Source organism: Gymnoscopelus microlampas (assembly GCF_963454915.1).
Source record: "Gymnoscopelus microlampas genome assembly, chromosome: 11".
NCBI classification, from domain to species: domain Eukaryota; kingdom Metazoa; phylum Chordata; class Actinopteri; order Myctophiformes; family Myctophidae; genus Gymnoscopelus; species Gymnoscopelus microlampas.
The window spans coordinates 50,635,486-50,663,171 of record NC_139948.1 but is presented as its reverse complement, the minus strand read 5'-3'; the positions used below and the strand labels follow the sequence as shown (position 1 = coordinate 50,663,171).

General features: G+C 41.8%; 1 protein-coding gene across 1 annotated transcript in view; it reads right to left on the bottom strand.

The window, feature by feature from the left end:
* prkcab (protein kinase C, alpha, b) overlaps positions 1-27,686 on the bottom strand; it is a 205,619-nt gene that overhangs the window by 102,385 nt on the left and 75,548 nt on the right. Inside the window, exon 3 of the mRNA XM_084071166.1 lies at positions 24,858-24,940. Within this exon, the coding sequence (XP_083927292.1) occupies positions 24,858-24,940 (83 nt within the window). The remainder of the gene's footprint in view (positions 1-24,857; positions 24,941-27,686) is intronic.

Below are 27,686 nucleotides of genomic sequence, written 5' to 3'. Positions count from 1 at the left end.
CTGTTCCTTCCACGGTAGCACTGTGTGTGTGTGGTCGTCTGTAAGCGGAAGGAGCGCCGACTTGGAAGTGTTTTCCGGCGGTAACGTGGCCGTGTGGTACCGTATCACCATACGTGGTTACCATCAATTATTGAACGGGAATGTCACAGTGTTAATCACTCACAATGCCTCTGGCAAAAGTTTCCCCCCCGATGGGAGCGTCGTGGTTCACAGAAATAGGCCAATAGGGGACGTTGAAACCAGTGCTGGAAAGTAACTAAGTGCATGTACTCAAGTACAGTACTTGTTGAGGTACTTTTACTTTACTGGAGTATTTCAAATTTTCAATACTTTTACTGCGACTCCACTACACCTCAAGAGGCAAATATTGCACTTTTTACTCGACTATAATTATTTGAAAACTTTAGTAGGCTATAGTTACTTTGTAGATTTGTATTATTATTATTATGAAACATACATTAACCACTTCAGCCCCATTTAAACTTTGGCTATTTGAAAATAGCAGATCCACAAGCTAACAACGTGTCACGATGTGACGCGTTGTGAGCTTGTAAATCTGCTATTTTGAAAAGATTTTAATACGTGTACATAATTATGATACCTTGTGAAACGGCACATTCTGCATAATGACTACTTTTACTTTTGGCACTTTAAGTATATGTTGATTCCAATATTTTAGTACTTTCACTCAAGTAAATTTTGATTACCGGACTTTTACTTAGTTATGCCAAGAGTGTTTCTACATTGCAGTATTGATACTTTTACTTAAGTAAAACTAAATCGAGTAATTGAGTTTTTCCACCGCTGATTGAAACTCAATAACCGCAATTTGTGAAGTAACTGAAGCGGTGAGAACCCAGCGGGGTGGATCAATGTGGAGCAGAGCCAGGAGACCAGTGGGTCACCAAGGCATTCAGCCGGGGAATACAACCTGTTAATGAGGAGGGTAACCCAGGTCAAACTACAGGGTCTCCACCTTTACTGAACAACCCTTCCCTTCTATTCTTCCAAAAGCATTGCTGACACAAACCATGACTCTCACTGACGTTTCTGGGACAGCAGATGTGTGTGTGTGTGTGTGTGTGTGTGTGTGTGTGTGTGTGTGTGTGTGTGTGTGTGTGTGTGTGTGTGTGTGTGTGTGTGTGTGTGTGTGTGTGTGTGTGTGTGTGTGTGTGTCTGACTGACTGAGATGACGACCTGAAGGCTTGCACAGATCAAAGATGTCAGAACACACCCAAACACACACACACACACACACACACACACACACCCACACACACACACACACACACACACACACACACACACACACACACCAAATTGTGGTCAATGATAACTAAATAGTGTATTTCTATAGCGCTTTCATCAAAAGCAGACAGCCGAGGAAACCATGCAAGGCACCAATGTCTCGCTCAAGGACATTTTTTTTTTTTATCCCACAGTTTTGTAACCCATTTTTTCACCCAGTGCCAATTGCCTATGTAATCCTGGGCGCTACTCTCCCTCTTCCAGCCTAGGGAGAGCGCATGCGCATCCTCATGCCTCTTCAATGCATGAGGAGCTAGCAAGCCGCTTCTTATCACCTGACAGGGGGGAATTTCCCTGGTAGGACGTAGCGTGTGGAAGGAACAACCAGTTCCTTTCCCCTCCATCAGGCGCCCCGCCTGACCGGCAGTATAGAGACCAGGATTACTGCATGTTTTCTTGTGAGGGTATTACCTACCCTAGGAGACACGGGGATAACATGCAAACTCCACACAGAAAGGCCTTTTCACCAACCCCACCTAGGGTATGGGCACTGATGACGCGGAGGAGAGGACACGCCCCAGCGCCCACAGCGTCCCCGGCGGGGATCGAACCCAGGACCTTCTAGCTGTGAGGCGACAGCGCTATCGACTGCGCCATCGTGCCCCCAGGTTAATAATCGTAATAGTGACTCAGCACTACAATAGGTTGATCATTGCAATAGTGACTCAGCACTAGTTTGCACTAGGTTGATCATTGCAATCTAGAAAGAGAACGTGACGTCACCCCATTGAAAGTGATAGTGAAAACCTCTCAAGATGGCGCCACCTGTCCATTGAACTCCATTGAACGGTTCCTCTAGCTGTATAGTGATGAGGAGAAGCATATACTGTATAGCTAACAATGAGAGGGACTAAATGATGACAGTGCACTTCAAAACTTCTGCAGTATATTTCTCACCCCGATATCACTGTCTGTCTCTGCTCTCAGATGATGCGCGTGTGCGTGCGTGTGTGTGTGTGCTCGCGCGCATGCGTGTGTGTTAATCTGCCTGTATAAACTAATTACTCAGCAGCTTGGCTGTGGCCTGATTACTGCCCTTCCTATTGTGCAAAACCAACCTTTAGAGACGCAACACACACACACACACACACACACACACACACACACACACACACACACACACACACACACACACACACACACACACACACACTGGGGACTTGTTCCAGAGAGCAGTGTTGATTTTGACAGGAAATTTAGATTCCGTTTTAGTCATAATCTTTTAAATAAAATTCCATTTAGTTTTAGTCATATTTTAGTCTTTGTCTATATTAGTCGACTAAATATAATAAGATTATAGTTGACTAAATATAGTTGATTTAGTCGACTAAAATGTATTTTGGCGGTGCCTCGATGGCTGATTTTACCCTTGGTTGCATGCTGAAAATAGCCGATCTACAAGCTTACAACGCGTTGCATCTTCAAGCTATTTTTGAGCTTGTAGAACACCCGAGCGCAACCAAATATTAAATGACTTGTCTTTTGGTTCTACTAGATCTCTTCTCCACTAGTCCCTCACTAATATTTTAGTGTAGTTTTTATTTGTTGACGAAATTGTCAATATATTTAGTCTTAGTTTTAGCCATCGGAGCATGAGTTTTTATTTTCGTCAGCGAAAAAAGGTAACCGACGTTTGGTCATAGTTTTAGTCGACGAAATCAACACTGCCAGAGAGGTGACAAAGTATTCGGGAAAATCTTCCCGATTTCATAGAGTTCGTCTACTAGTGGAGGCTGGTGTCTGATATTCTATTCCCAGGGTGCTCTGAGCTCCATGCCCCCAATCCAATCCTCACACCCCAGCGTTATTATCATAGATTTTCTCTTTATACTTTCCCGTTATTCCTCATATCCACAGAAAGATCCGCCCTCATTATATCTATTTTTCTCTCTCTATCTCGCGATGGCCTCTCCATCTCTCATTCCCTTTATCCATCTCCCTCTCACCCTCTGTCTGGTTTGTTTGTTTTTTAGGTTTGGTTTAACCACGTGAACCCAAGGCTAGGCACTTTTATTTGTGAAGCTCATTTAAAGGCAATTCAAAGTGATTTACATAAAACATTAAGCGTTACGATAAGTCATTAAGACACACATTTGAATAATATTCTAGTGCAGAATAAAAAATTAAAATAAAAACTCACTAAAAGCCAGCAGCCATCAGAAAGGTCTTTGAGCTTTGATTTAACAGAACTGAGAGCTGCAGCAGACCTGTGGCTTTCTGGGAGCTTGTTCCAGATTATGTGCAGCATAAAAAAAATTAACTGAACGATACATAGTAATGAGCATGCATGTAACCTCTCGAGGGTATACTGCCTGAACTAACCTCGCAGGCTACGCATCATGTTTGTTTCTGGGGACAGAAAACACACCTTTCCCAAAACCCAGATGACCTGAGAGGTCTGGATGTTTTATGATGTAGAACAATATCAGAAACTTTTTTTTAAAAAGAGAAAGAAAGCTAGACACTGGCGTGCTGTTTCGTGTTGTTGTTTGTTTGTGTATCCAAGGTGCTCTTGGAGAGGGATAATGAAATACATTCGGGAACGCATACAATATGTGTCATTTTAGATTTTTTTGCTATAAGCATCATTTTATACTTTGGGCTATTCAAAAATAGCAAATCTACAAGCTCATGGCGTGAAACTGAGCGCCGTGATTTTTTGGGGCAAATCTTTGAATATATATATTCAACATTTTTAACTCAAATCTTTGCTTCTGGGGATTCTATACAAATATCTTCTAAATCCTAACAGTTTTTACTTATTTTGCTAGAATATCTTTTCTTCTTCTTAAACTTTTTTCATGCCAAGGACCCCCCCCCCCTCCCATCTCAAAATATTGTGTTCCAGGGACCCCCTCAGAAGCAAAGAAAAGACAAATATGAAAGGACTGCCCTGACGAAGGCCAATTAGCCGAGACACGTCATTATTTAATTTGATTTCTTTCCTCTCCTACTTTTCTTTCCTCTCCCCCAACAGAGAGCAGCCTTGGATGCGTCACCACCACCACCTCCTCAGTGAGTGAACCTTGGCGTGTCTTTCTTTCTAACATCAGAAATGTCTTTTGGCCTTAATAAAAGCATTCAATGTTTTATAACCAACAGTATTAGTTTTTTTTTTCATTGACAGACAGGGAGCCAGTGTAGAGATCTAAGAACTGGAGTCGTATGATGATCCACTTTCTTCCTAGCGTTCGTATCATGAGGGCAAATGTTCCGCAGAGTCTGCAGATCTACAACTCTTCACAACATTATGAGCTTGTACACACGTGTTTGGTGAATATATTTAGTGTAAAGCTAAAATAGGAGGGGGCCTAGCATAGAGCCATGGGGGACCCCGGTCAGGTTAATATCGGAATACTGATATATTATTCATTTCAGCTGTTAGAATTCCAAACATGCAAACATGAATTACTTCAGTCTATATTAGTAGCTTAACGACTAGTATTAAAATTCATAAAGTTCATAAAGTTAACATAAGTAACTAAATGCATTTGAAATTAAATAAAAATGTTACTTTTCAGGATTCCAATTAAAAAAGAACAAAAAAAAAAACAGGATTCCAATTAAAAAATAGCAGACCTACAAGCTCAAAACGCATCGCACTGCGACACGTTTTGAGCTTGTAGATCGGCTATTGCTACTTTTGTGACATAGAGTGGCGAAGTACAGCATTCACTTACGAAAAAAAGTTAAAATACGGAGATAAGAGATGTCTGACAGTATATTATGCAATGTGTCCCTCTGGAGTGACTGTGGAAATATAGTGACCCTCTCTATCATCAAAGTTGCATCACCCCCGATCCAAACGTATTTTCCCCCTCCTCAAATGTCAGGGTCCTGCCAAGTAACGGTGTGACCGATGCACCCTCGTTAGAGAGGGTATATTACATGACAACTAGACACGACCTCGCTCCCGTAAACCCATTGAGACCTGAAGCCAATTCTACATGTCTCCTAAATCCCAACAGTTTTCTGAAAAAACATATGTTTCTATATCAGTGGTGCTCAATCTTTTTCATGTCAAGGACCCTCAAAATTATATGTATTTGGCCGCGGACCCCCATCAAAATATTTTGTTCCAGGGACCCCCCAGAAGCAACGATTTGAGTTAAAAATGTTTGCTTTAAAAAATATATATATATTCAAAGATTTGCACACATTTTCACGATTTTTCAAAAATAGCAGATCTACAAGCTCGTAGCGCGGCACTCGGTGCCGCGCTACGAGCTTGTATATCTGCTATTTTTGAATAGCCAAAAGTGTAAAATCTTTTTTTTTTATTTTTTAGCTCAAATCTAAAAATGACACAGTTCCAGGTCTTAATGGGTTAATTAACCATTCATGAGGAACTCCCGATATATAATTGGCACACTGGATATAATGCTGATAAGGAGGAGGATAAACAGGGTTTCCCCCCCCCCCCCCCCCCCACGCCCGCGCCCAAACCCTTATCTGTGTTTATCAACGAGGACGATAGAGCGGCAATTACCCTGCATAAGGAATGCATCGGCCGCGCTGGCTTGACAAATAGCCTGGAGGGGTGGGATGCCAACTGTAAGTGAAACAGATCTGTTTCTGCTGCACGAGTCACGACTCCACAACGTCTAACTGTCTAAGCCAGAGGGGTCTTCAACGTTTTCAGGCCAAGGACCCCCTAGCTGAGAAACAGATGAAGCAGGGACCCCCCTCTATATTGTAAAAAATTGTGTTTCAGATTAAACGTTTCTTTGTTTACGTGGTTTGCTCTTTTTTCCCTCTACACCTATACCTCTTTGCCAAAAATAGTGTGAGCTTGTAGATCTGCATATTTTGAGATGGGGGGTCCACGGCCAAATACATTTTGGGTGGTCCTTGACGTGAAAAAGGTTTGGAAACTACTTATTATAGCAACATACGTTTTTTCAAAAAAGGTTAGGATTTAGAAGACATGTTGTAGAATCCCCCAGAAGCAAAGATTTGAGTTATAAATGTTTCGCTTTAAAATATATATTCAAAGATTTGCAAAAATGTTCACGATAAAAAATAAATAAATAGCAGATCTACAAGCTCATAGCGCGGCACTCGGTGCCGTGCTATGAGCTTGTACATCTGCTATTTTTGGATAGCCAAAGTATAAGATAATGGTTAAAGTGGTTAAAATCTAAAACCACAGATGCTTTCCCGGTCTTAATGGGTTAACCTGAACACGCTTTGGGAAGCCACGTACAGCGGTGCAAGTCAAATAAAAAAAAAGAACACTGTATTGTACAGTACATACTTGAGTAGGCCTACAGTAAATGCACTTTTAACCCATTAAGACCTGGAACTGTGTCATTTTTAGACTTGAGCTAAAAAGTATTATTTTACACTTTGGGCTATTCAAAAATAGCAGATATACAAGCTCGTAGCGCGGCACCAAGTGCCGCGCTACGAAAAATCGTGAAAATGAGTGAAAATCTTTGAATATATATATTTTTAAAGCTAACATTTTTAACTCAAAATGTTGCTTCTGGGGGGTCCCTGGAACAAAATATTTTGATGGGGGTCCGCGGCCAAATACATATCATTTTGGGGGTCCTTGACATGAAAAGGATTGAACACCACTGATATAGAAACATACGTTTTTCAGAATACTGTTTAGGAGTAGAATCGGCTTCCGGTCTCAATGGGTTAATTACTTTCCACCACTGATCTAAATAGCTGTGATTGGTGATCCTGTGTACATTTAATTGTTGTACAGTATACTTGAATACTACAGTATACAGTACTGTTGTATAGTATAATTGTATACTACAGTATACATTACTTGACCCAAAAATAAAGCGGCTAAAAACGTTGCTTTTTTTCACACTCTATGTCCTTCATGAATATTTTATTTGCGCCTGGGACGCTACGAGTTGTGTGGTGACTCTTTAATCTTTCCTTTAGCGCCGTGCAGTGCTCCACACAGCCCAGTGCCCATAATAACTTTGATGCTTTTTATGTGGGGGGGGGGGGGGGGGGGGGGGGGGGGGGCACATCACATAGAATATGGAGATAAGAGGTTTCTGCTCCACACAGCCCATAATAAATCATCACCACCCTAACTCCATGATGGTATTAACTCTAGAACACAGTCTTACCCCAGCAGCTGATTCAGCCAAGCTAATGAATCTCCACTGTGTTTTTAATTGTTCCACTTTGCTCTCTCTCTCTCTCTCTCTCTCTCTCTCTCTCTCTCTCTCTCTCTCTCTCTCTCTCTCTCTCTCTCTCTCTCTCTCTCTCTCTCTCTCTCTTTCTCTGTCCTTGGGGGGTTATGCAGTGAAGTACTGCAATTTATTTTACTCAGAGGTGTAACATAACTTTTAAGTACTTGAGTGTTACTTGAGTATTTCCAATTTTATGTACTGTTACTTCTACTCCACTCACTCACTCACTCACTCACTCACTCACTCACTCACTCACTCACTCACTCACTCATTGGTAAATATTGTACTTTTACTCCACTACAATTATTTGACAGCTTTAGTTACTAGTTACTTAATTGAGTTAAGATTATTATTGCAAAATATGCATTAACCATTAAGCCCTAGTTTATAATTTGTCTGTTTGAAAAAATAGCCGGTCTACAAGCTCACAATGCGCCAAATTCTGCCAAGTATGTTTTCCCTATACTACGACACCACCGTGAGTGTAACAGAGGTCACGGAGAATATTCCATGGATTTTCAATCGCTCGTTTTCGCTGGCAGGCAGCAGTGGCACACTATTACACTATTACTGGCGGTTAAAGAGTTAATTATTACTAAATCTTCAAAGCAACTAGTAAAGAGTAGACATATATCAACGTATCAATACGTATACTTGAGTAAATATATTGCACTGTAGTTATTTTCCGATGCATTTTGGTTCCCTCCCTCTCCTCTGTTCTTCTAAAAGGCCACATGTGGATTTTAACGAGACACACCGTTAACCAATTAAGACCGGGAACGCACCTGTGTGTCGTTTTTTGATTTCTTTGGCTATTCAAAAATAGCAGATCTACAAGCTCATAGTGCGGCACCGAGTGCCGTGCTATGAGATGTTTTAAAGTGAACAAACGTTCACGATTTTTTTTTTTTAAATGCAGATCTACAAGTTGAACTATGAACTTGTAGAGCTGCTATTTTTGAATAAAATCTTAAAATGACTCATGCGTTCCCGGTCTTAATGGGCAGGAGGCAGGTCATTAGGAAGCTACTTATCATGGATTCAGTGGAGCACGCACGCACACACGCGCACACCAAAACAAGCGGACAACATCCACACACAGACAAAACAAAGGCATTACGTAACAGCAGCAGCAACAACAACTAAAGCGTGTTTCCTTGTGTGAAGCACAAAAGGAGGTGCGGGGGCGTAGGGTTGATGCTCATTCACTGGCAGCATTGTGAGGACAAACATTCAGCCTGTTCTCAATGGTTTGAAGTCACTGAATGTACTGAAGCAGTTAGAGTCTAAAATGTATTTTAGGTCAGAACAGCTTCACAGCACACAGAACAGTACAGTACATTGCAGTAGAGCATGGGTCTTCAACAGGGGGTCCGGGACCCCTACGTGGTCCTCAAGAGTTACTACAGGGGGTCCACCAAATCAGTGGTAGAGTGAGGCTCCCAGTTCGATCCCGGGCTCAACCAGAGTTAGTGTGGAAGAGTCCTTGAGCAAGACGCTGAACCCCTAATAGGCTCTATGCACAGCAGCCATATTGGAAAGAAATTAGGCCCCTTCCTTACTTCCTTCACCTGTGTTACCAATGATACTAATGAAGGCTCTGTTCCATTTACTGTAACACAGAGGTTCTCAGACCTTTTAATTTCAAGGACTCCCATAACTCTGAGAGTGTACAAATGGAACCAAATGGACCCTTACGGGTCCATTTGGTTCCATTTGTACACTCTCAGAGTTACACACCTGTAAGGGGCCATTTGGAACCCCCTCAAGGAACCTGAGGGTCCCTGGACCACACTTTGATACCCACTGGTGTAGCAGAGTGTTTCCAGTGAGTCAACATGCACAATCAGCACCCTGACTCTGTTTGACCAGAATGGAACAGAGCCTTCATTAGTATCATTGGTAACACCTGTGAAGGAAGTAAAAAGAGGCCCAATTTCTTTCCAATGGCTGCTGTGCATAGAGCCTATTGCTCCTGATGAGCAGGTTGGTGCCTTGCATGGTTTCCTCCTCCATCGGTGTGTGAATGTGTGTGTGAATGGGTGAATGTAATGCACAATCTATGTAAAGCGCTTTGGATAAAAAACTCGATATAAATGCACCATATACCATTTTATAACGCACCATTTACAATAGCCGATCTATAAGCTTGTGAGCTTGTCGATCGGCTATTTTCTGCCAAAAGAATCCAGCCTCCAGAAAATGGATGCCAGGGGTTTAAGTGGTTAAACCATTTTCAAACCTATTTTTGCTATTATTATTATTTACGTGTGAAAACGTGTGAAACTTTTCTATAATTTTCAACATGGCAAAAATAGCCAATCTACAATCTCACAACACGTCTCACCGTGACACATCGTGAGTCATATTTTCCTCGTGCGACAAAGTACAACATAAGGCTTTTAAGTGGTTAATTAATCTATGACTGAGAGCAATTATAAACACAGCAGATGGCTGGTACTCTAGCATTATAATTACAGGAAAATAATAATTATAACTGTGTGAACAAACCATACTTCAATACAAGGAAATTATGGGCTCGGTGGGGAAAACGGGCGTCCAACAGTCCTTACCCTGGAGGATAGAAGGTGAAGTGCATACGATGCACAAACACTACAGCAGGGTTTCTCACAAGTGGGTCAGTCCAGGGGTGCCGCAGAATACTTTGATAATATTTGGAATTCATCAATATCACTTCAGTTTAACCACTTAGACTCTATATGCTTAGAAAAACAGACCTGAGTTACACTGTACTTGATGTGTTATTTTTCCATCTACCCCAACTCTCTCCATCAAAAAAAGCAGATCTACAAGCTCACAACACACGTTGTGACGCGTTGGGATCGCTAGGGTTGCTGGAGTTTTTAAGTGGTTAAACGTCAAGCATAGTTATTTTCAGTCTGTTCTAATGGAAAACGTATATTCCTCTGTGACATACTGTACCGTATCGTAGGGGGAAAGATTTACATATTTACGTAGCGTAATCGTCGTATGCATTTCACCCGGAAACAATATTTTTTTCCGACCAATCACAACACTCGTTTCATTCACGGAAGAATGATACCAGATTCGTAACGTGTCAACGTCATTTCCTTAGGCGGTATATACTTCCGGCAAATTTTCCGGTTACTTCCGGTGCACCCAGACAAACCCTGCATGATGCATGAGCCACCAAAATACACACGCAATGGATGTGCAAAAGTACAGTTGCCCCTAGTGCGTGCGTGTGTGCGTGTGTCTGTGTGTGTGTGTACTTGTGAGGGCCAAATGTCCCTACATGTGCAGACAATATTCCTTGTCCTCAAATGGATGTTTCAACGGTGTGTGTGTGTGTGTGTGTGCGTGTGCGTGTGTGTGTGTGTGTAAACAGGGCCCTGAGTGGAGGCTGATGACAGACAGCGAGGGCAGGGAGACCTGAAGAGAAGCAGTGAGTCTAGCGAGAGACGACTGGATGTCTCTCATCACTGTCACGTCTCTACACCGTCAACCCTTCACCGTTAAATACCACTCCGTTTATGTGGAGCACACACACACACACACACACACACACACACACACACACACACACACACACACACACACACACACACACACACACACACACACACACACACACACACACACACACACACACACACACACACACACGGCTAATAACAATAACAATTCTATTATCTATTCCATAAATAGAGATTGCCTGCAAATCCGTGGCGACCTTTACATTACAGTCATTTAGCAGACGCTTTTATCCAAAGCGACAATAAGTGCATTCAACATAGGTAGGCAAGAAAACTACTAATCACCAGAAGTCTTAAGTGCATTCTCTTCTAGAACAAGCAGCTACTGTAGGGGTATACCTAGCGCTAAGGTAAAAGTGCAATAGCAGCTACCTACTTTCTTACACAGATGAGAGAAATAGGAAAATCAAATGAGCAAGAGCTAAAACAAATAAGTGTATCAAATAAACAAGATCCAATAAAACAAGAGCTCGTACAACTAGTTAACAACAAGTAGGCAAGGCGAAGAGGAAGGGTAGTGTTTCCTGAAGAGGTGGGTTTTCAGTCTGTGGTGACAGATGGGCAGTGACTCTGCTGTCCTGACATCAGTGACTCTGCTGTCCTGACATCAGTGACTCTGCTGTCCTGACATCAGTGACTCTGCTGTCCTGACATCAGTGGGGAGTTCATTCCACCACTGTGGGGCCAGAACAGAAAAAGGAACATTTCGACAATCAACCGTCGCTGTCGGTGTTTAATTATTAATCATGGCTCCAGTGCTGTTGGGATTAAAACCAATGAACTATCGCAAAGTGACATACGTGTGTATGAGAGATTATTTTTAGTTTTCTCTATAGCATTTATCTAAACATTTAGCGTTTGTGTTTAGCGCTTACACGTTAACACCCCTGCATGGTAGCAGAGCCTGCTGTGGACGATCACGCAGATGATGTTTCTCACACTACTGAAGTGAACGCTGGCTGTATTTAGACGACAGTGTGGCGCGCGCACACACACACACACACACACACACACACACACACACACACACACACACACACACACACACACACACACACACACACACACACACACACACACACACACACACCCTGTCAGCCATGTTAGAAAGACACTACAGCATTAGTATGTCTGACACCAATCATCAGTGGCGTCATCTGTGGGCATTGAGTCACGGCCTCAATGCGTTCACACTGTCTGTAGAGGAAGAGATGGGAGCAGAGTCAGCCCAGTTTAGAGTTTACAACTCTTTTCAGAGCTCTACTACACCACAAGGGCACTGGTTTGCTTTCTTTCTTTCTTTCTTTCTTTCTTGGTAACATTTTCAGGTCGGAATACCGATTTCATCCGATCATGAGGGAGAACTAAACTCGTGCGGGAAACAGTCGCAAGTCATTGGAACGCTTTAAAATGACAGGGCTTACGTGGTTAATAAACTAATATTCGGCTATGAACAAAAAAGTTTTTTAAAAAAGTTTAAAATAAAATGAATCGACACGAAGACATTTTCTTCGTGTTGATTCATTTTTTTAAAAGTTATTAAAAAAACCTGCCTGCTCAATTATTTGATTAACCTACGTGAACGTTAAGTCGGTTTAGAGGTCCTAAAATGTCAGTTTTAATTGCCCGGGCTCTGCTTCAAAAGCCACCCTTACTGACACCCATCTACGCAAGCTAGCAGCGGCGGCGGCATTTAGCAGCAACAAAAAAAAAAGAAAAGGACAAGTTAATTGGAGCGCCCCCGTCCAATAATAAGTCCCCAACCATCCTTCCTTCTGCTTCGTTTACACCACCAGCCAAACGACAGAAGAGCAAATTACCCCTGTGACTCCTCCACTCTTCCATCCCTCTCTCTCTCTCTCTCTCTCTCCTGTCATTATCTCCTGGCTTGAGACACACACCGGCGCGCGTCACAATTCATTAGCAAGCTAACACCCTGGCTTACGTACGCAAGCGTCCGTGAGGCCCCACGATAAACTGCAGATTGCAATTTGATATCTGTAATTAACCCGTTACGACCGGGGAACGCATCCGTGTGTCATTTTAAGATTTATTTGGGCTATTAAAAAAAAATAGCAGATACACAAGCTCATAGCGCGGCACCGAGTGCCGCGCTATGAGCTTGTAGATCTGCTATTTTTCGGAAAAAATGTGAAAGTGTGTGCAAATCTTTCAATATATATTTTCAAGCGAGCATTTGTTACTCAAATCTTTGCTTCATGGGGGTCCCTGGAACACAATATTTTCAAAAATATTTTGCGATATTTTTATTTTTCATATTTGTTTTGGAAAAAATATGAAACATTTTTTAATATGAGATTTAGAAAACATTTTTAGAATGGGCCTCAGGTCTTAATGGGTTAAATCAGGTGCTAATGTAATCATTCACGTTCATCAGCTGCTCCACGGTGGCAGCTTAGACGATTTGTGTGTTTTTTCTTTTTTTTAAGGAAGAGCTTTTTTTGGCTGATAAACGGGACGGGATGGCTGTGGCAAATCACGTGCACTGATGCTGCTGCTGCTGCTGTCGGAGAGGATTAGATGATGTGCAGGAAGTGAATCAGTGTTCATAATGACAGGTGTCCACATGGATCTGAGCACATTCCTCCACCAACACGCACTATACTCATTTCAACTTGATTTTATGGCATGATGGGGCTGAGCTGTCCAGTGGAGGGTCTGCCTGCCTGCCAACACGTCGCATCGCGACGCATTGTGAGCTTGTAGATCGGCTATTTTCAAATGGCCGAAATGTATATAGGGCTGAAGTAGTTAATGTATGTTTTGTAATAATAATCCAAATCTACAAAGTAACTAGTAACTAAAGTTTTCAAATAATTGTAGTGGAATAAAAGCACAATATTTGCCTCTGAGATGTAGTGGAGTACCGGTAGTAAAAATACTGAAAATTGGAAATACTCCAGTAAAGTAAAAGTACCTCAAAATTGTACTCATGTGTACAATTTTAGTAGTACTTGAGTAAATGTACTTAGTTACTTACTTTCTAGTAAACTCCAATCAGCCATATTGTTGGTGTTTGGCGGTTTATGTAAGAGTCTAATCTAAAAACGAGAGTCAGATGCTAGCTAGCGCGGGTTTAATGACGCACACGCTCAACGCTCATCATAGAGTACAGAAGTCCTGGCGTCACTCGTTCATCCCCTGGGTCGTTGAAGTAATTTCTCTATGGAGAATAACATTGGGTCATCTTAGAATCGTCTCATATAAGAACTGTGGTCCAAAGATCATTTGTTTATTTTTGGAACACATGCAGTTCTTATTTGACGCGATATGAAACACGTCTATGGGAATTCAGAATCGGGGGAAAAAAACAAGACTGAGGTAGGATGAGTAAAATTACGTCAGACTTCGGTGCTCTATAGCAAAACTCTCAAAGTCGCCGGTTCTCAACGTCTCAACACATGGAACCAAATGGTTCCATGTGTACACTGTCAGACAATGTAGATAAGGGTCAAAAAATGGAGTCCGTGATCTAATGCATATGAAACTGGGGGTCCTCAAAATTAAAACGATCCAACCGGTCCCATCAGTGCTTATTTCACTCCGTGATTGTTGGACTTGGAGTCCATTTGGGCCAGACAGGACGTTGAGAAACCCAGTATCTTTAAGCTTGACCTCGTTGACACGTTACAGTCAGAATTTGCATCAAGTTTTTAATACCCTCTAACCCTGCGTTGCCCCCCCCCGCTCCTCACAACACAAGTTAATGTGTAGTTGACTCTCTTAAGCCCTAATCTGCTCGGGGGGGCATTTAGACGTGAACATGTGGAGTGATTTGACATTGTGTAAACTAAAGCTTTGCCGGCGCGGCGCAGCGTGGCGTAGCGAGAGCTAGCGCTCAGCTAGCCCCTCCCTCCCTCCCTCCTCCATGCCAGCTGTTGCTGCGGGTTACGGCTGAGCCGCTACGGCGGGGTAATGACTTGGCGACTGGCAGCTTAACCCATTAAGGCCCGGGAACGCATCTGTGTCATTTTAAGATTGCTTTGGGCTATTCAAAAATAGCAGATCTACAAGCTCATAGCGCGGCACCGAGTGCCGCGCTACGAGCTTGTAGATCTGCTATTTTTGAAAAGAAATCGTGAAAATGTGTGCAAATCTTTGGATATAATATATATTTTTAAGATTTTTAACTCAAATCTTTGCTTTTGGGGACACAACAAATGTCTTCTAAATCTATTTTTTGTTTTTTAAACGTATGTTGCTATAATATAATATATATATAAAATATGTTTTTTTCATGTCAAGGACCCCCAAAATGATATGTATTTGGCTGCGGACCCCCCAGAAGCAGAAGAATTACATGTATTTAATAGGGACCCCCCCCCAGAAGCAAAGATTTGAGTGAAAAAAAGAATCCCTTTAAAAAATATACATTCAAATATTTGCATACATTTTCACGATTTTTCAAAAATAGCAGATCTGCAAGCTCATAGCGCGGCACTCGGTGCCGCGCTATGAGCTTGTAGATCTGATGTTTTTGAATATCCCAACGTATAAAAATAATGGTTAAAGTGGTTACACAGATGCGTTCCCGGTTCTAATGGGTTAATGGTGCAAGACGTCGGTATTACTGTCAGCATAGTATACCGCTGCACCCTGGCACCCGCATCGGCCGAGGCTAACGCCACACAGCAAGGTGATTCACTGCCTGATTTATGCTAAGTGGGGAAGAGAGGGGAGGGGGGGTGAAACTGATAGCTATAATGTCTGTGTCCCAGTAATTAAGTTTGAGCTATTCCATTTCATTCGATTACTTTGTTTATACAAACACAAGAGGGGGCCAACGGGGGGGGGCTGAGATATTTAATCATGCCGTCATTTAATCCATCAAGACCGGGAACGCATCTGTGTGTCATTTTAAGATTTCTTTGGCTGTTCAAAATAATTGCAGATCTAAAAGCTCATAGCGCGGCAAGATCTGCTATTTTTGAAATTATCTTTGAATATATAATTTTTTTAAGTGAACATTTGTATCTTCAATCTTTGCTTCTGGGGGGTCCCTGGAACAAAATATTTTTTATATTTTTTATTTTTTACATATAAATATTTTTTAAACTGTTAGGATTTAGATTTTTTTTTTAAGAATCGGCCTCAGGTCTTAATGGGTTAACAAGACTGAGGGCGGCGGCTATTTTTGGGAGGAAACAAATGGAGCGGCTGTTGATGGATCAACGAATGGCGTGTGGCGTGTGGTGGGTGGTGGCAAAGTGAAGAGGTAGGGTGGGGTGACTGTGTTGCAGTGGATTCAATCATAATCATAGTCATGAATGAATAACATAGCAGCGGATATTATTCAGATCATATCTGGCTGTCCATGCATGCATGGCTCAAACTGGCTTTTGAGTTCAAGTGTCCTTGAGCAAATTAACACTGATCCACAAATGATGTCATTAAAACATTCTCACCCCGTCTGCTACAATGTTATTAGCAAGAAGGTCCTGGGTTCGATTCCTGCCGGGGACGCTGTGGGTGCTAAGGGCGTGTCTTCTCCTCCGCGTCATCAGCACCCATACCCTAGGTGGGGTTGGCGAAAGGGCCTACTCTGTGCGGAGTTTGCATGTTCTCCCCGTGTCTCCTAGGGTAGTTAATACCCTCACAAAAACATGTAGTAATCCTGGTCACTATACTGCCTCCCCCATGACAGCCGGGGCGCCTGATGGAGGGGAAGGGAACTGGTTGGAATAACGTGTTCCTTCCACGCGCTACGTCCTACCAGGGAAACTCCCCCCTGTCAGGTGACAAGAAGGTCAGTTGGCTCTCATGCATTGAAGGAAGCATGAGCTCGGCCCTGGCCTCCCCAGGTTGTGGGGGACTGGTGTAGCGCTGGTGTAGGGCTGGTGTAGCGCCCAGGATCACTTAGGAATTTGGCACCGGGTGAAAAAAAATGGGTTACAAAAATCGCAGGATAAAAAAATTAAGTAAAAAAAAAAAAAAAAATACATGTATCTCTGATCTCTTTTACCAGATTGCTTTTTTGATGAGAACGAGCTATTATTCAACTGCCGATACAGAACGGACGATCACGGTTACAATGTTTTCTTTTCCGGTGGAATAGATATAGATAGTCTAAACCCATTGAGACCTGGAACGCATCTGTGTCATTTTTAATATGAGCTAAAAAGCATTATCTTACACTTTGGCTATTCAAAAATAGCAGATCTACAAGCTCGTAGCGCGGCACCGAGTGCCGCGCTACGAGCTTGTAGATCTGCTATTTTTAGAAAAATCATGAAAATGTGCAAATCTTTGAATATATATTTTTTTGAAAGCAAACCTTTTTAACTCAAATATTTGCTTCTGGGACCCCCTGGAACAAAATATTTTGAGATGGGGGTCCGCGGCCAAATACATAGTAGTTTTGGGGGTCCATGACATGAAAAAGATTGAGCACCACTGATATAGAAACATAGGTATTTCAGAAAACTGTTGGGATTTAGGAGACATGTAGAATCGGCTTCAGGTCTGGTTCTATGACATTCATTTTCACTTTTTTTATTTTTTATGTTTTTTGGGGGGTTTTATGACCTCAATTACACTAAAAAAATCTGAACTTTGAACATTCAGTGGATTTTCTGTGGTCTGGGGTTTTCTGAATAATTAGGCTGAAAAGTAATCTTCGACAGTGAGGTCACTGTCAATTAATCCCGCCCACTCTCCTCCTCGCCCCTCCCCTTCCCTATCTTTTCCTTTGGGGGGTGCGGAGCAGAGGCGATGATTGACAGGCAAAATCCCTCACCAGCGACACCCGCAGGCAAAGATTTATTTTTTCATTGCAGTTGAAAAGGCTTTAGAAATGTGAGAGAAAAACACCTGCCATGGATCAATGGAGTGGATTTTTTTGTTAAAACTTTCTATACACGTTTGAAGGACCATGACAAAGACTTTTAATGTGTGGTAAGACTGAACGTCATGAAACCTTTAAAGGGTTAATGCCAATGGTACAGTGGTACAGTGAGGCAATAAGGCAGCCATGTTGTTGTTGTGTTGTTTGTTTATTCTCCACAAAGAAAGAACATTGACTTGAAGCTCTGCTGTGGGGATGTGAGCAGTGTTCTCCTCATGCTCACTACAGCGAGAGACATCTGAATGTTCACCGTCTCAGAAGGACGAGAGCGGAAATATATCCGTGATAATTCATCCATGTATAACATTCATTTTATGCAGAGTCAAATCCCATGCAGTATGTAAATTAGGCTACGGTACAGCTAGCTGCCGAGGATGAGTATAACAGTATGTAATTCCCTCTGTGATCGTCACTTTGAATAACTTATAACAGGCACTGTAGTCTGACATTTTTATGACACCGTTCTTTGTACTGTGAGTGTGTGCGTGTGTGTGTGTGTGTGTGTGTGTGTGTGTGTGTGTGTGTGTGTGTGTGTGTGTGTGTGTGTGTGTGTGTGTGTGTGTGTGTGTGTGTGTGTGTGTGTGTGTGTGCGCGTGTGTGGGTGTGCGTGCGTGCGATGTTTGTGTGAGCGTGTCTAACCGATTAAAACCAAGAAAACATCTGTGTCATTTTTTAACATAAGTTTTTTCAGAAAACTGTTAGGATTTAAAGGGCATGTGTAGAATCTGCCTCAGATCTTATATGTGTTTCTATGAAACAGTTTAATTTCTAAAGTTATCTGGAATCTTTTATCAAGAGCTGAGTTAAGTACAGTACTTGAGTAAATGTACTTAGTTACTGGAGTTATGGATTGAAACTGCCACTGGTTGGGGTGGAGGGCGTGTACAACAGCGACCAGCTTTACATTTGAATCACTGAGTGTGCCTTTAAAACGTTTAATCTTACGCAAATCTAACATTCCTACCTCCTCTATTCGTCAGACAGACAACTAGCAGAGAGAGAAAGACGACTGCAGCAGCAGTTCTGTCAGACTTACCGGCTCTAACAAACTCTAATGAACTGCAAAATCACTGACAACCATATAACTCCCCCCTCATCTCAGCTGTTTCCTATACCTTCAGCATGCTGCTGGGTGCTCAGGTAAAGGGAAGCCATGCCTCATGTTGTCACTCTGCTCCGCTTGTCTCGCCAATTAACCCATTCAATCCGGGGAACACATCTGTGTCATTTTAAGATTTATTTGGCTATTCAAAAATAGCAGATCTACAAGCTCATAGCACGGCACTGAGTGCCGCGCTATGAGCTTGTAGATCTGCTATTTTTGAAAAATCATGAAAATGTGTGCACATCTTTGATTATATATATATATATATTTGTTTTTAAGCGAACATTTGTAACTCAAATCTTTGCTTCTGGGGGATCCTACAAATGTCTTCTTTTGTTTGTTTTTAAATGTATGTTTCTATATATCAGTGGTGCTTAAAACCTTTCCTGTCAAGGACCCCCAAAATGATATGTATTTGTATTTGGAACCCGTCAGTAGATCAATAAATCAGACTTCTTCAATAAATCAGACTTTGCTTCTGGGGGCAGACACCCAGAAGCAAAGATTTGAGTTACAAATGTTAAAAAAATATTAAATATAAAAAAATATATATATATATATAATCAAAGATTTGCACACATTTTCAAGATTTTTCAAAAATAGCAGATATACAAGCTCATAGCGCGGCACTCGGTGCCGCGCTATGAGCTTGTAGATCTGCTGTTTTTGAATAGCCAAAAGTATAAAATAATGGTTAAAGTGGTTACACAGATATACGTTCCCGGTTTTACTGGATTAAAGCCAGTGAGTCACTGAGTGTTACTGAGAGGAGAAGAACTGTAATTAGGGGTTGCTAGTTCATTCTTCATTCTTTATTGGGATCCCCATTAGCTCCCACTGCCACCGCGGTCACTAGTCTGTATGGGGTCCACAATGAAACAACACAACATAAAACAACAAGGGCTGTCAAAGTTAATTAACGCACCGCTGGGTTAATCGCCAGTAATTATTTTAATCGCAATTAATTAATGTGCATGAATGTGACGTGCATGAATGGGCGCACGGCGGACGTGGTCACCCTAATCTACAAGCTGCTATCTTCAAAAGATTTTTTAATACATTTTGAAAACCTGTGAAAAGGGACATTCCGCCTCATGTCCTTTGAGTGGCACGGACGCTATACACCCACTGTTCCCACTGTCTGCCTGTTATGAAGAAAAAGCTCTGCCTAGAGGTTGTTTTTTTTCTGATGGAAATACGTGACATCCTCCTCCATGCACCCCCTGGTGACGGCACGGGGCATCACATCAAAAAAACTTCAAAGCTCACTTCAGGCTAAGGAAAGGAAAGGAACGCGAAGGAAAGAAGTCATTTGAAAAGCTGTAGCGGTGGGTTGAGCCAGCAGTCTCCAGAAAGTTGATAGTGAGCATTTCTCAAGAAAAGTGTTTTGAGAAAATAGTAATTCTCAACTTTGAAAGCGCTCCGCTCAGCACCAACACACCTAAATTGCACACATACTGTAATGGGGCACTTCAGCAGTGTTACATTAGTGTTTAACACTTCAAACGGCCATAACTCAGTGATCATTGCTCTGATCAGCGCAATATAGGACTGGATTTGAAGGCCACGTAAACGGCATCGAAATATAATGGAGAAAAAAAGTGTCAAGTTTGCATTTTTTTACATTTTGACAATAGACTTCTGGACATTTTGCAATAAGAAAAGATACAAAGAAAAAAAGGAGCATTCAGAAAAAATGGGGGAAAAGCCTAGAAAGACATAAGGATATCAGTTGAAAGTGGTTAAAGGACAACTTTGGTTTTTCACAACCAAGGTTTATATTTTAGCTTGTAATTAAAGTAAATAAAAGATGAGTGTAATTTTTTTTTTCATTTACTGCTTTCTGTAGTTTTTGCAATTTTAGCGATCTTTTTTACAGTGGGCGGGGGCATTCTGTCCGGTGCCTAAATATGTATTTTTTTTACACAATAACCCGGCATTTTCTTTATTATTATTTACAGTAGCTCTTCTAGCCCCCAATAACTCACATCTGGCCATCAAAGACCACAGGACCTTTTTTATTGTGTAAAATACATATTTAGCCACCGGACAGAATGCCCCCGCCCACTGTAAAAAATATCGCGAAAATTGCTAAAACTATAGAAATCAGTAAAAAAAAAAAGAAAACACTCATCTTTTATTTACTTTAATTACAAGCTAAAATATAAACCTTGGTTGTAAAAAAACAAAGTTGTCCTTTAATATGATCTGAGCAAAAAGACATATGAATGAATGTGGATCTGCCAGGAGGACGGTAACAGCATTGGACCCATAGTACATTGGATCACACACACACACACACACACACACACACACACACACACACACACGCACGCACACATGCACACACGCACACACACGTACACACACACACACACACACACACACACACACACACACACACACACACACGCGCACACACAGCACTCTGCTGCCTATGGACAGCATCCAGTGAATGAAGGTGACTCAATCACAGACAAACATCTTTCATAATGGATATCATGACATCATGGTCACCATCACGTCTGTGTCCTGTCACACTCATTAGCCCGGGTCTGGTGTGTGTGTGTGTGTGTGCGTGTGCGTGTGCGTGTGCGTGTGCGTGTGCGTGTGTGTGTGTGTGTGTGTGCGTGCGTGTGCGTGTGTGTGCTGTATGTCAGTGCTCAGAGACAGAAGATGGAGATTCAGAGGTCAAGTGGGGGGGGGGGGGGTAGATGATGGAGTGACTGACAGATAGATGTAATATAGAGTAATGGATGATGTGGAGAAAGACACACACACACACACACACACACACACACACACGTCAGACTACAGAGGAATCAATCTTGAGTCTCCTCATCAGCACCGAGATGGAGGACGGCTATATTTAATTAATATATATAATAGATCATATTTAATTCTTCCATTTATTACTGTATATGGCGGGTCCACTAGGTAGGAAAAGGGAGGGTCTATAACTCTTTTTTTCTATATCGTCTCTGTCGGGTGGAAACCTCATTATGCCCAAAACTGTTACTTTTCAGGATTCTAATGAAAATATAGCAGAAGATCTACACGCACGTGTAGATCTTCTACTTTTGATGCTTTTGTGTGATGCTGTAGTCGTGGTGGTTCTCAAACTTTTTCAGGTCAAGTACCCCTAAATGAATGCGGATTTGGTGGCGGACCCCCATCAGAAAAGAGTTCCAGATGTGGTGTTAAAAATGTAAAAAAAATATTCAAACATTTTCAAAGAATACCAAGATTTTTGAAAAATAGCTGATGCATTAGACCACGGACCACCATAACTCTGAGAGTGTACAAATGGAACCAAATGGACCCGTGAGGGTCCATTTGGTTCCATTTGTACACTCTCAGAGTTACAGCAACATAAGGGTCCATTTGGTTACTAACTATCCAACATTTATCTGGGTACCCCCTGGAACCCACTCAAGGACCCCTGGAGGTCCCCGGACCCCACTTTGAGAACCGTGATTTTACAATAAAACACAAAATGTTAGAATAAGGAGATGGAGAGGTTTCTGCCTGACAGCATTGATACAGTATATTTTCTATGTATTTTCTATGTATGTTTTATGGATTAAAGATGGCTACAGTACAGAGATACTGTGGGTGTGTGGCTGACATGCAAAGCTGTTGTTTACAACAATTTAATTGACCCATTCAATCCGGGAACACATACTGTGTCATTTTAGATTTTTTTTATAGCTATAACCGTTATTCTATACTTCGGAAAAAAAGCAAACATACAAGCTTATCTCGGCAACGACCGCCGAGCCAAAAATAGCAGAGCTACAAGCTCACATTTTGAGAAGAAATTGGTGTACATGGGAAAAGGTCACATCAGCTGTCCACTTTGAGAACCACTGTCCTAGATTTATAAAACATATATATTACATTATATTAAAAAAATTATTACACACCGTTATCGGACCGGTACTCAGTATCGACCGATACACAGGCTATGGGTCGATTCGGAATCGGTATCGGGAAGGGAACCAGTGGTATCGGTACATCTCTACCCACAATCCTCTCTGCTTCCATAGAAAATGAAGTGAAAGCGCTTCTTTCTTTTTTTTTTCTCCGTGGGTTCATGTTGTGTAAGAAATGTGGGGCACTTCACTTTCACAGCAGAAGGCCCTGATGGCTGACTAATGCTTTACTCTCTGAGTCTATGAATGGACCAAGTTCACAGTTGAATCATTCATATTTCTATCAAAAGGAGGGTGTTCATGTCATCATTCAGCACCATCACAGTGATTTCAAAAGGTGTGAGGGTTCCAGCAAGGACACTGTGTGCCCACGTTTTATGTTTTTTAAGGCGCCAAGGCCGTAGGGCCGTATGGTCCCTTCTTCAAACGGACACCTTTTATTATTCTTCCGCCACTTTTTGCAGTTCTGGCTTAACCCATTAAGACCTGGAACTGTGTCATTTTTAGATTTGAGCTAAAAAGCATTATTTTACACTTTGGGCTATTCAAAAATGGCAGATATACAAGCTCATAGCGCGGCACCGAGTGCCGCGCTATGAGCTTGTAGATCTGCTATTTTTGAAAATTCGTGAAAATGTGTGAAAATCTTTGAATATATATATTTTTAAAGAGAACATTTTTAACTCAAATCGGTGCTTCTGGGGGTCCTTGGAACAAATGTTTTGATGGGGGTCCGCAGCCAAATACATATAATTGTGGGGGTCCTTGACATGAAAAAGATTGCGCACCACTGATATAGAAACAAACTTTTTTCAGAAAACTGTTGAGATTTAGGAGACATGTAGAATCGGCTTCAGATCCCAATGGGTTAACCGTGCAGTCGGTTTTTACGAAATTCTGCAATATGGTACAGTAGAAGGCTATGCCTAACGACTAACACACAAATCTCACAACTAGAAATGGGGGCGGCAGAGGCTCAGGGGTAGAGTGGCCGGTAGAGTGGCCGGGCTCCCTATTGGCCAAAGGGTGGCCCTATAACAATCAATTGAAAAATGCTAACTTTGAACAGGTATAACTCATGCCCTGTTTAACGTGCATCCATGAAACTTCAACACACACACGTGTGTCCTCATGCCAAACAACTTTGACCTATGACCTCTGATGAACGAGAAAGAAAGAAAAGCCACACAAAAAAAAAAAACGGGGCCTACATGAGGATGGAAGTACTGGGCCAAAGACCACACACACACACACACACATATCAAACGTCACAGCAGGACGAAGTTCAGTGCATTGTGTGTGTGTGTGTGTGTGTGTGTGTGTGTGTGTGTGTGTGTGTGTGTGTGTGTGTGTGTGTGTGTGTGTGTGTGTGTGTGTGTGTGTGTGTGTGTGTGTGTGTGTGTGTGTGTGTTGTATTACTATACTTGTGTGGACCAAACGTCCCCACAAGTATAGTAGAATTTGAGGAATAGACGTTATGAGGACCATTTTCCTGGTCCTCGTGAGCAAAAAAATGGTTGTTTTATGGTTGAAATCATTTTTAGAGATACGTTTACAATTAGAAAAAAAATCAGGCTGGGGTTAGGTTTAGGATTAGATATTTAGAGATTAGTTTTAGGGAGTTGGGGTTCGATTTTCCCCTATTTTATACTTAGTTGTGCGGCGAAGTCAAACACCGGAAAATAGCCGATCTACAAGCTCACAACGTGTCGCAGCGCGGCACGTTGTGAGCTTGTAGATCTGCTATTTTTCGGCTTTAGACTTGCGGTTAAAAATGCCCCACAAAAATAATAAATCAATCATAAAATTGGCTTCCTAAAATGTTGATGTCCTCACAGGTATAGCAATACAACCGTGTGTGTGTGTGTGTGTGTGTGTGTGTGTGTGTGTGTGTGTGTGTGTGTGTGTGTGTGTGTGTGTGTGTGTGTGTGTGTGTGTGTGTGTGTAGTATTAACTCACGTCTGTGTCGGGGCCCTTATCGGCTCCAGGGCAGGAGAAAGTGACGAACTCATGGCAGCGCTTGTGGACCACGAAACAGCACACTGAGAGAGAGAGAGAGAGAGAGAGAGAGAGAGGAACTAGTTAGGAACATACAGTAGCCTACTGGTTGCATTTTCACACATTCTTTAGAAAACCATTATTTTCTTTTTAACACAACAAGCAGCTCTTGGATCCACTGACACTGACTATTGCCCTCAATGACAGCAGAGGCCACGCAGGTGACAGCTCTGAAAACAGTCTGTCTGTCTGTCTCTGACTCCCAACCTGTCTACCTACTATATCTGACGGTCCCGCTGTTGTGTATTTATGTATTTGTGTCCCTTGTTTGAAATGCCATGCTAGGGCTGGCATTAATGTCTGACTATACCACTGTTTACATTTCTGACTAATAAAGTATTCAATCAATCAATCATCTTAACATTGTGAGAAGAGAATCATTTAGATATCATCTGGGATTTCACACATCGTGATGTCAAGACATTACAATATAAAAGGATTGCCTTTTTTCTGGTTTTAATGAGTCAAGCCTTATTTCATAGTTTCAAATTATCATCACAATAGTTAGTTGGTCAAAACTATTATATATGGCCCGGACGGCTGGCCTAATGGTCCGGGCACCTAGGCTTCAGTGTGACTTGACAGTGCATCGCGTGTTCGAGTCCCGATTCCGACGATCTTACTGCATGTCTCTCCCCATCTCTCTCTCTCTCCCTGATCCTGTCCATCTCCACTTACAACTATATCATTAAAGGCAGAAAAAGCCAAAACAATATATTTTAAAATAATAAAAAAGAATGAAATCTATATATTGAGATGTTTGATGTCCTGTGCCTTGTCCTCTTTGCTTCTGTCTTTTCATTCTGTCGGTGTCAAGCTGTTCCATCTCCCACCCCCCCCCCAATCCAACCGGCCCCTCAGCTGTCACACATTCTGTCTTGTGACGGTGAAACAAGCCAAATACACTAGCTGAGGAACGCCACCAAACATACACCACACCTCTGAGGAAGGGGGGGGGTCCGCTCATAATCCCGACATCCCAGTATTCCGACCGCCAGCCAGTGGTGGAAGTACTCAGATATTTCACTTAAGTAAAAGTACCAATACCACAATATAAAAGGCCTGTGTTCAAAATGTTACTTGAGTAAAAGTACAAAAGCATTGCATGAAATATACTGAAAGTACCGAAGTAAAAGTACAAAAATGTTTAAAAATAGCCGATCTACAAGCTCACAACGCGTCGCATACATCACACTTGTTCACTAATAAGGAACGCCAAATGAAGTGTGTGTGTGTGTGTGTGTGTGTGTGTGTGTGTGTGTGTGTGTGTGTGTGTGTGTGTGTGTGTGTGTGTGTGTGTGTGTGTGTGTGTGTGTGTTAAGGTGAGGGAGGGATTGGACCCAAACAAACACAGATGAGGAGTTCAAGAACACAAGGGCTTTATTGTGCCAATCAAAAGCAGCCAACAGGCAAAAATCCAAAACGCAGGAAAGCTAGCAAAAGGCTAATACAGCGGCACACACACATACTCACATCCAACAGACACACTATGGACTGACAGAGCACACAGGCAACTTAAGGGCAGTACTTATACACAAGGGGCGGAGACACCTGGGATGATTACAACTACTGACACCTGGGAATGAAACAGACAAACAGAGCTACAACACCTAGAACCAGTGGAACCTTTTCATGTCAAGGACCCCACAAATTATATGTGTTTGGCCACAGACCCCCCATCTCAAAAATATTGTTCCAGGGACCCCACCAGAAGCAAAGATTTGAGATACAAATGTTTGCTTTAAAAAAAAAATATATATATATATATATATATATATATATATATATATATATATATATATATATATACGTATTCAAAGATTTGCACATATTTTCAAGATTTTTCAAAAATAGCAGATCTACAAGCTCAAAGCACAGCACCGAGTGCCTTACTTAACATCTAGCCATGGTACCTCAGTTTAAACACTGGATAAAATAAACACTAGCCTAATTACTCTTCAATGTGATGCATTAACACTTTCATACCAATACCTACTCAGTTATGGCCTACATAAATAATGTAATACATAGATAAATAGGGCGAGTATAAAATAGGGTTATGGTGGTTAAACTAATATTAATGGTATTTTAACTCATTTTTCTGGGGGCCCGCTGACAGCCCTTTAAGCCCCCAGACCTTACTTTGAGAACCATCATACTATAGCAAAATAGATTATCTACAAGCTCACATGTCACTATGGGACCGTTGTTGTGACCATTATAAGTGAAAATAGGGAAAATATCCTATTTACAAAATAGGATATTTTCCCTATTTTTACTTATAATGACATGTCCAAAATAGGGACGCCAGGTTGACAGTCGTTTTGACAGCCACACAATGGTTGTAATAATATCATTTGGGCAACTCAAGATACGTCTTGTTAAAGTCTGTGTTTTTGCCACATGGGAGGCTCATATTGTTAAAATAGGCTACTTAATATCCATAACAGCCATTATCACCGTCTTCAAAGCCACCAGAATACACAACAAAAACACGGTACAAAATAGTAAATTACCAAAATAACGTTTCCCTGCTACTAACGTCAAAAGCCACACTATTTGACATTAAACACTCACCTAAAACCAGCTTCTTTAAGCTGCTTTCTTCTATCTTTTTGATGAATCAATGATGACGCAGTTATATTGTTTTATTTTACCGTTCCGCGCGCAACGAACTTCAAAGCTCGCGCTGTGACGCACCGTCCCTCCTGCTCTCAGCGCGCCTCACAG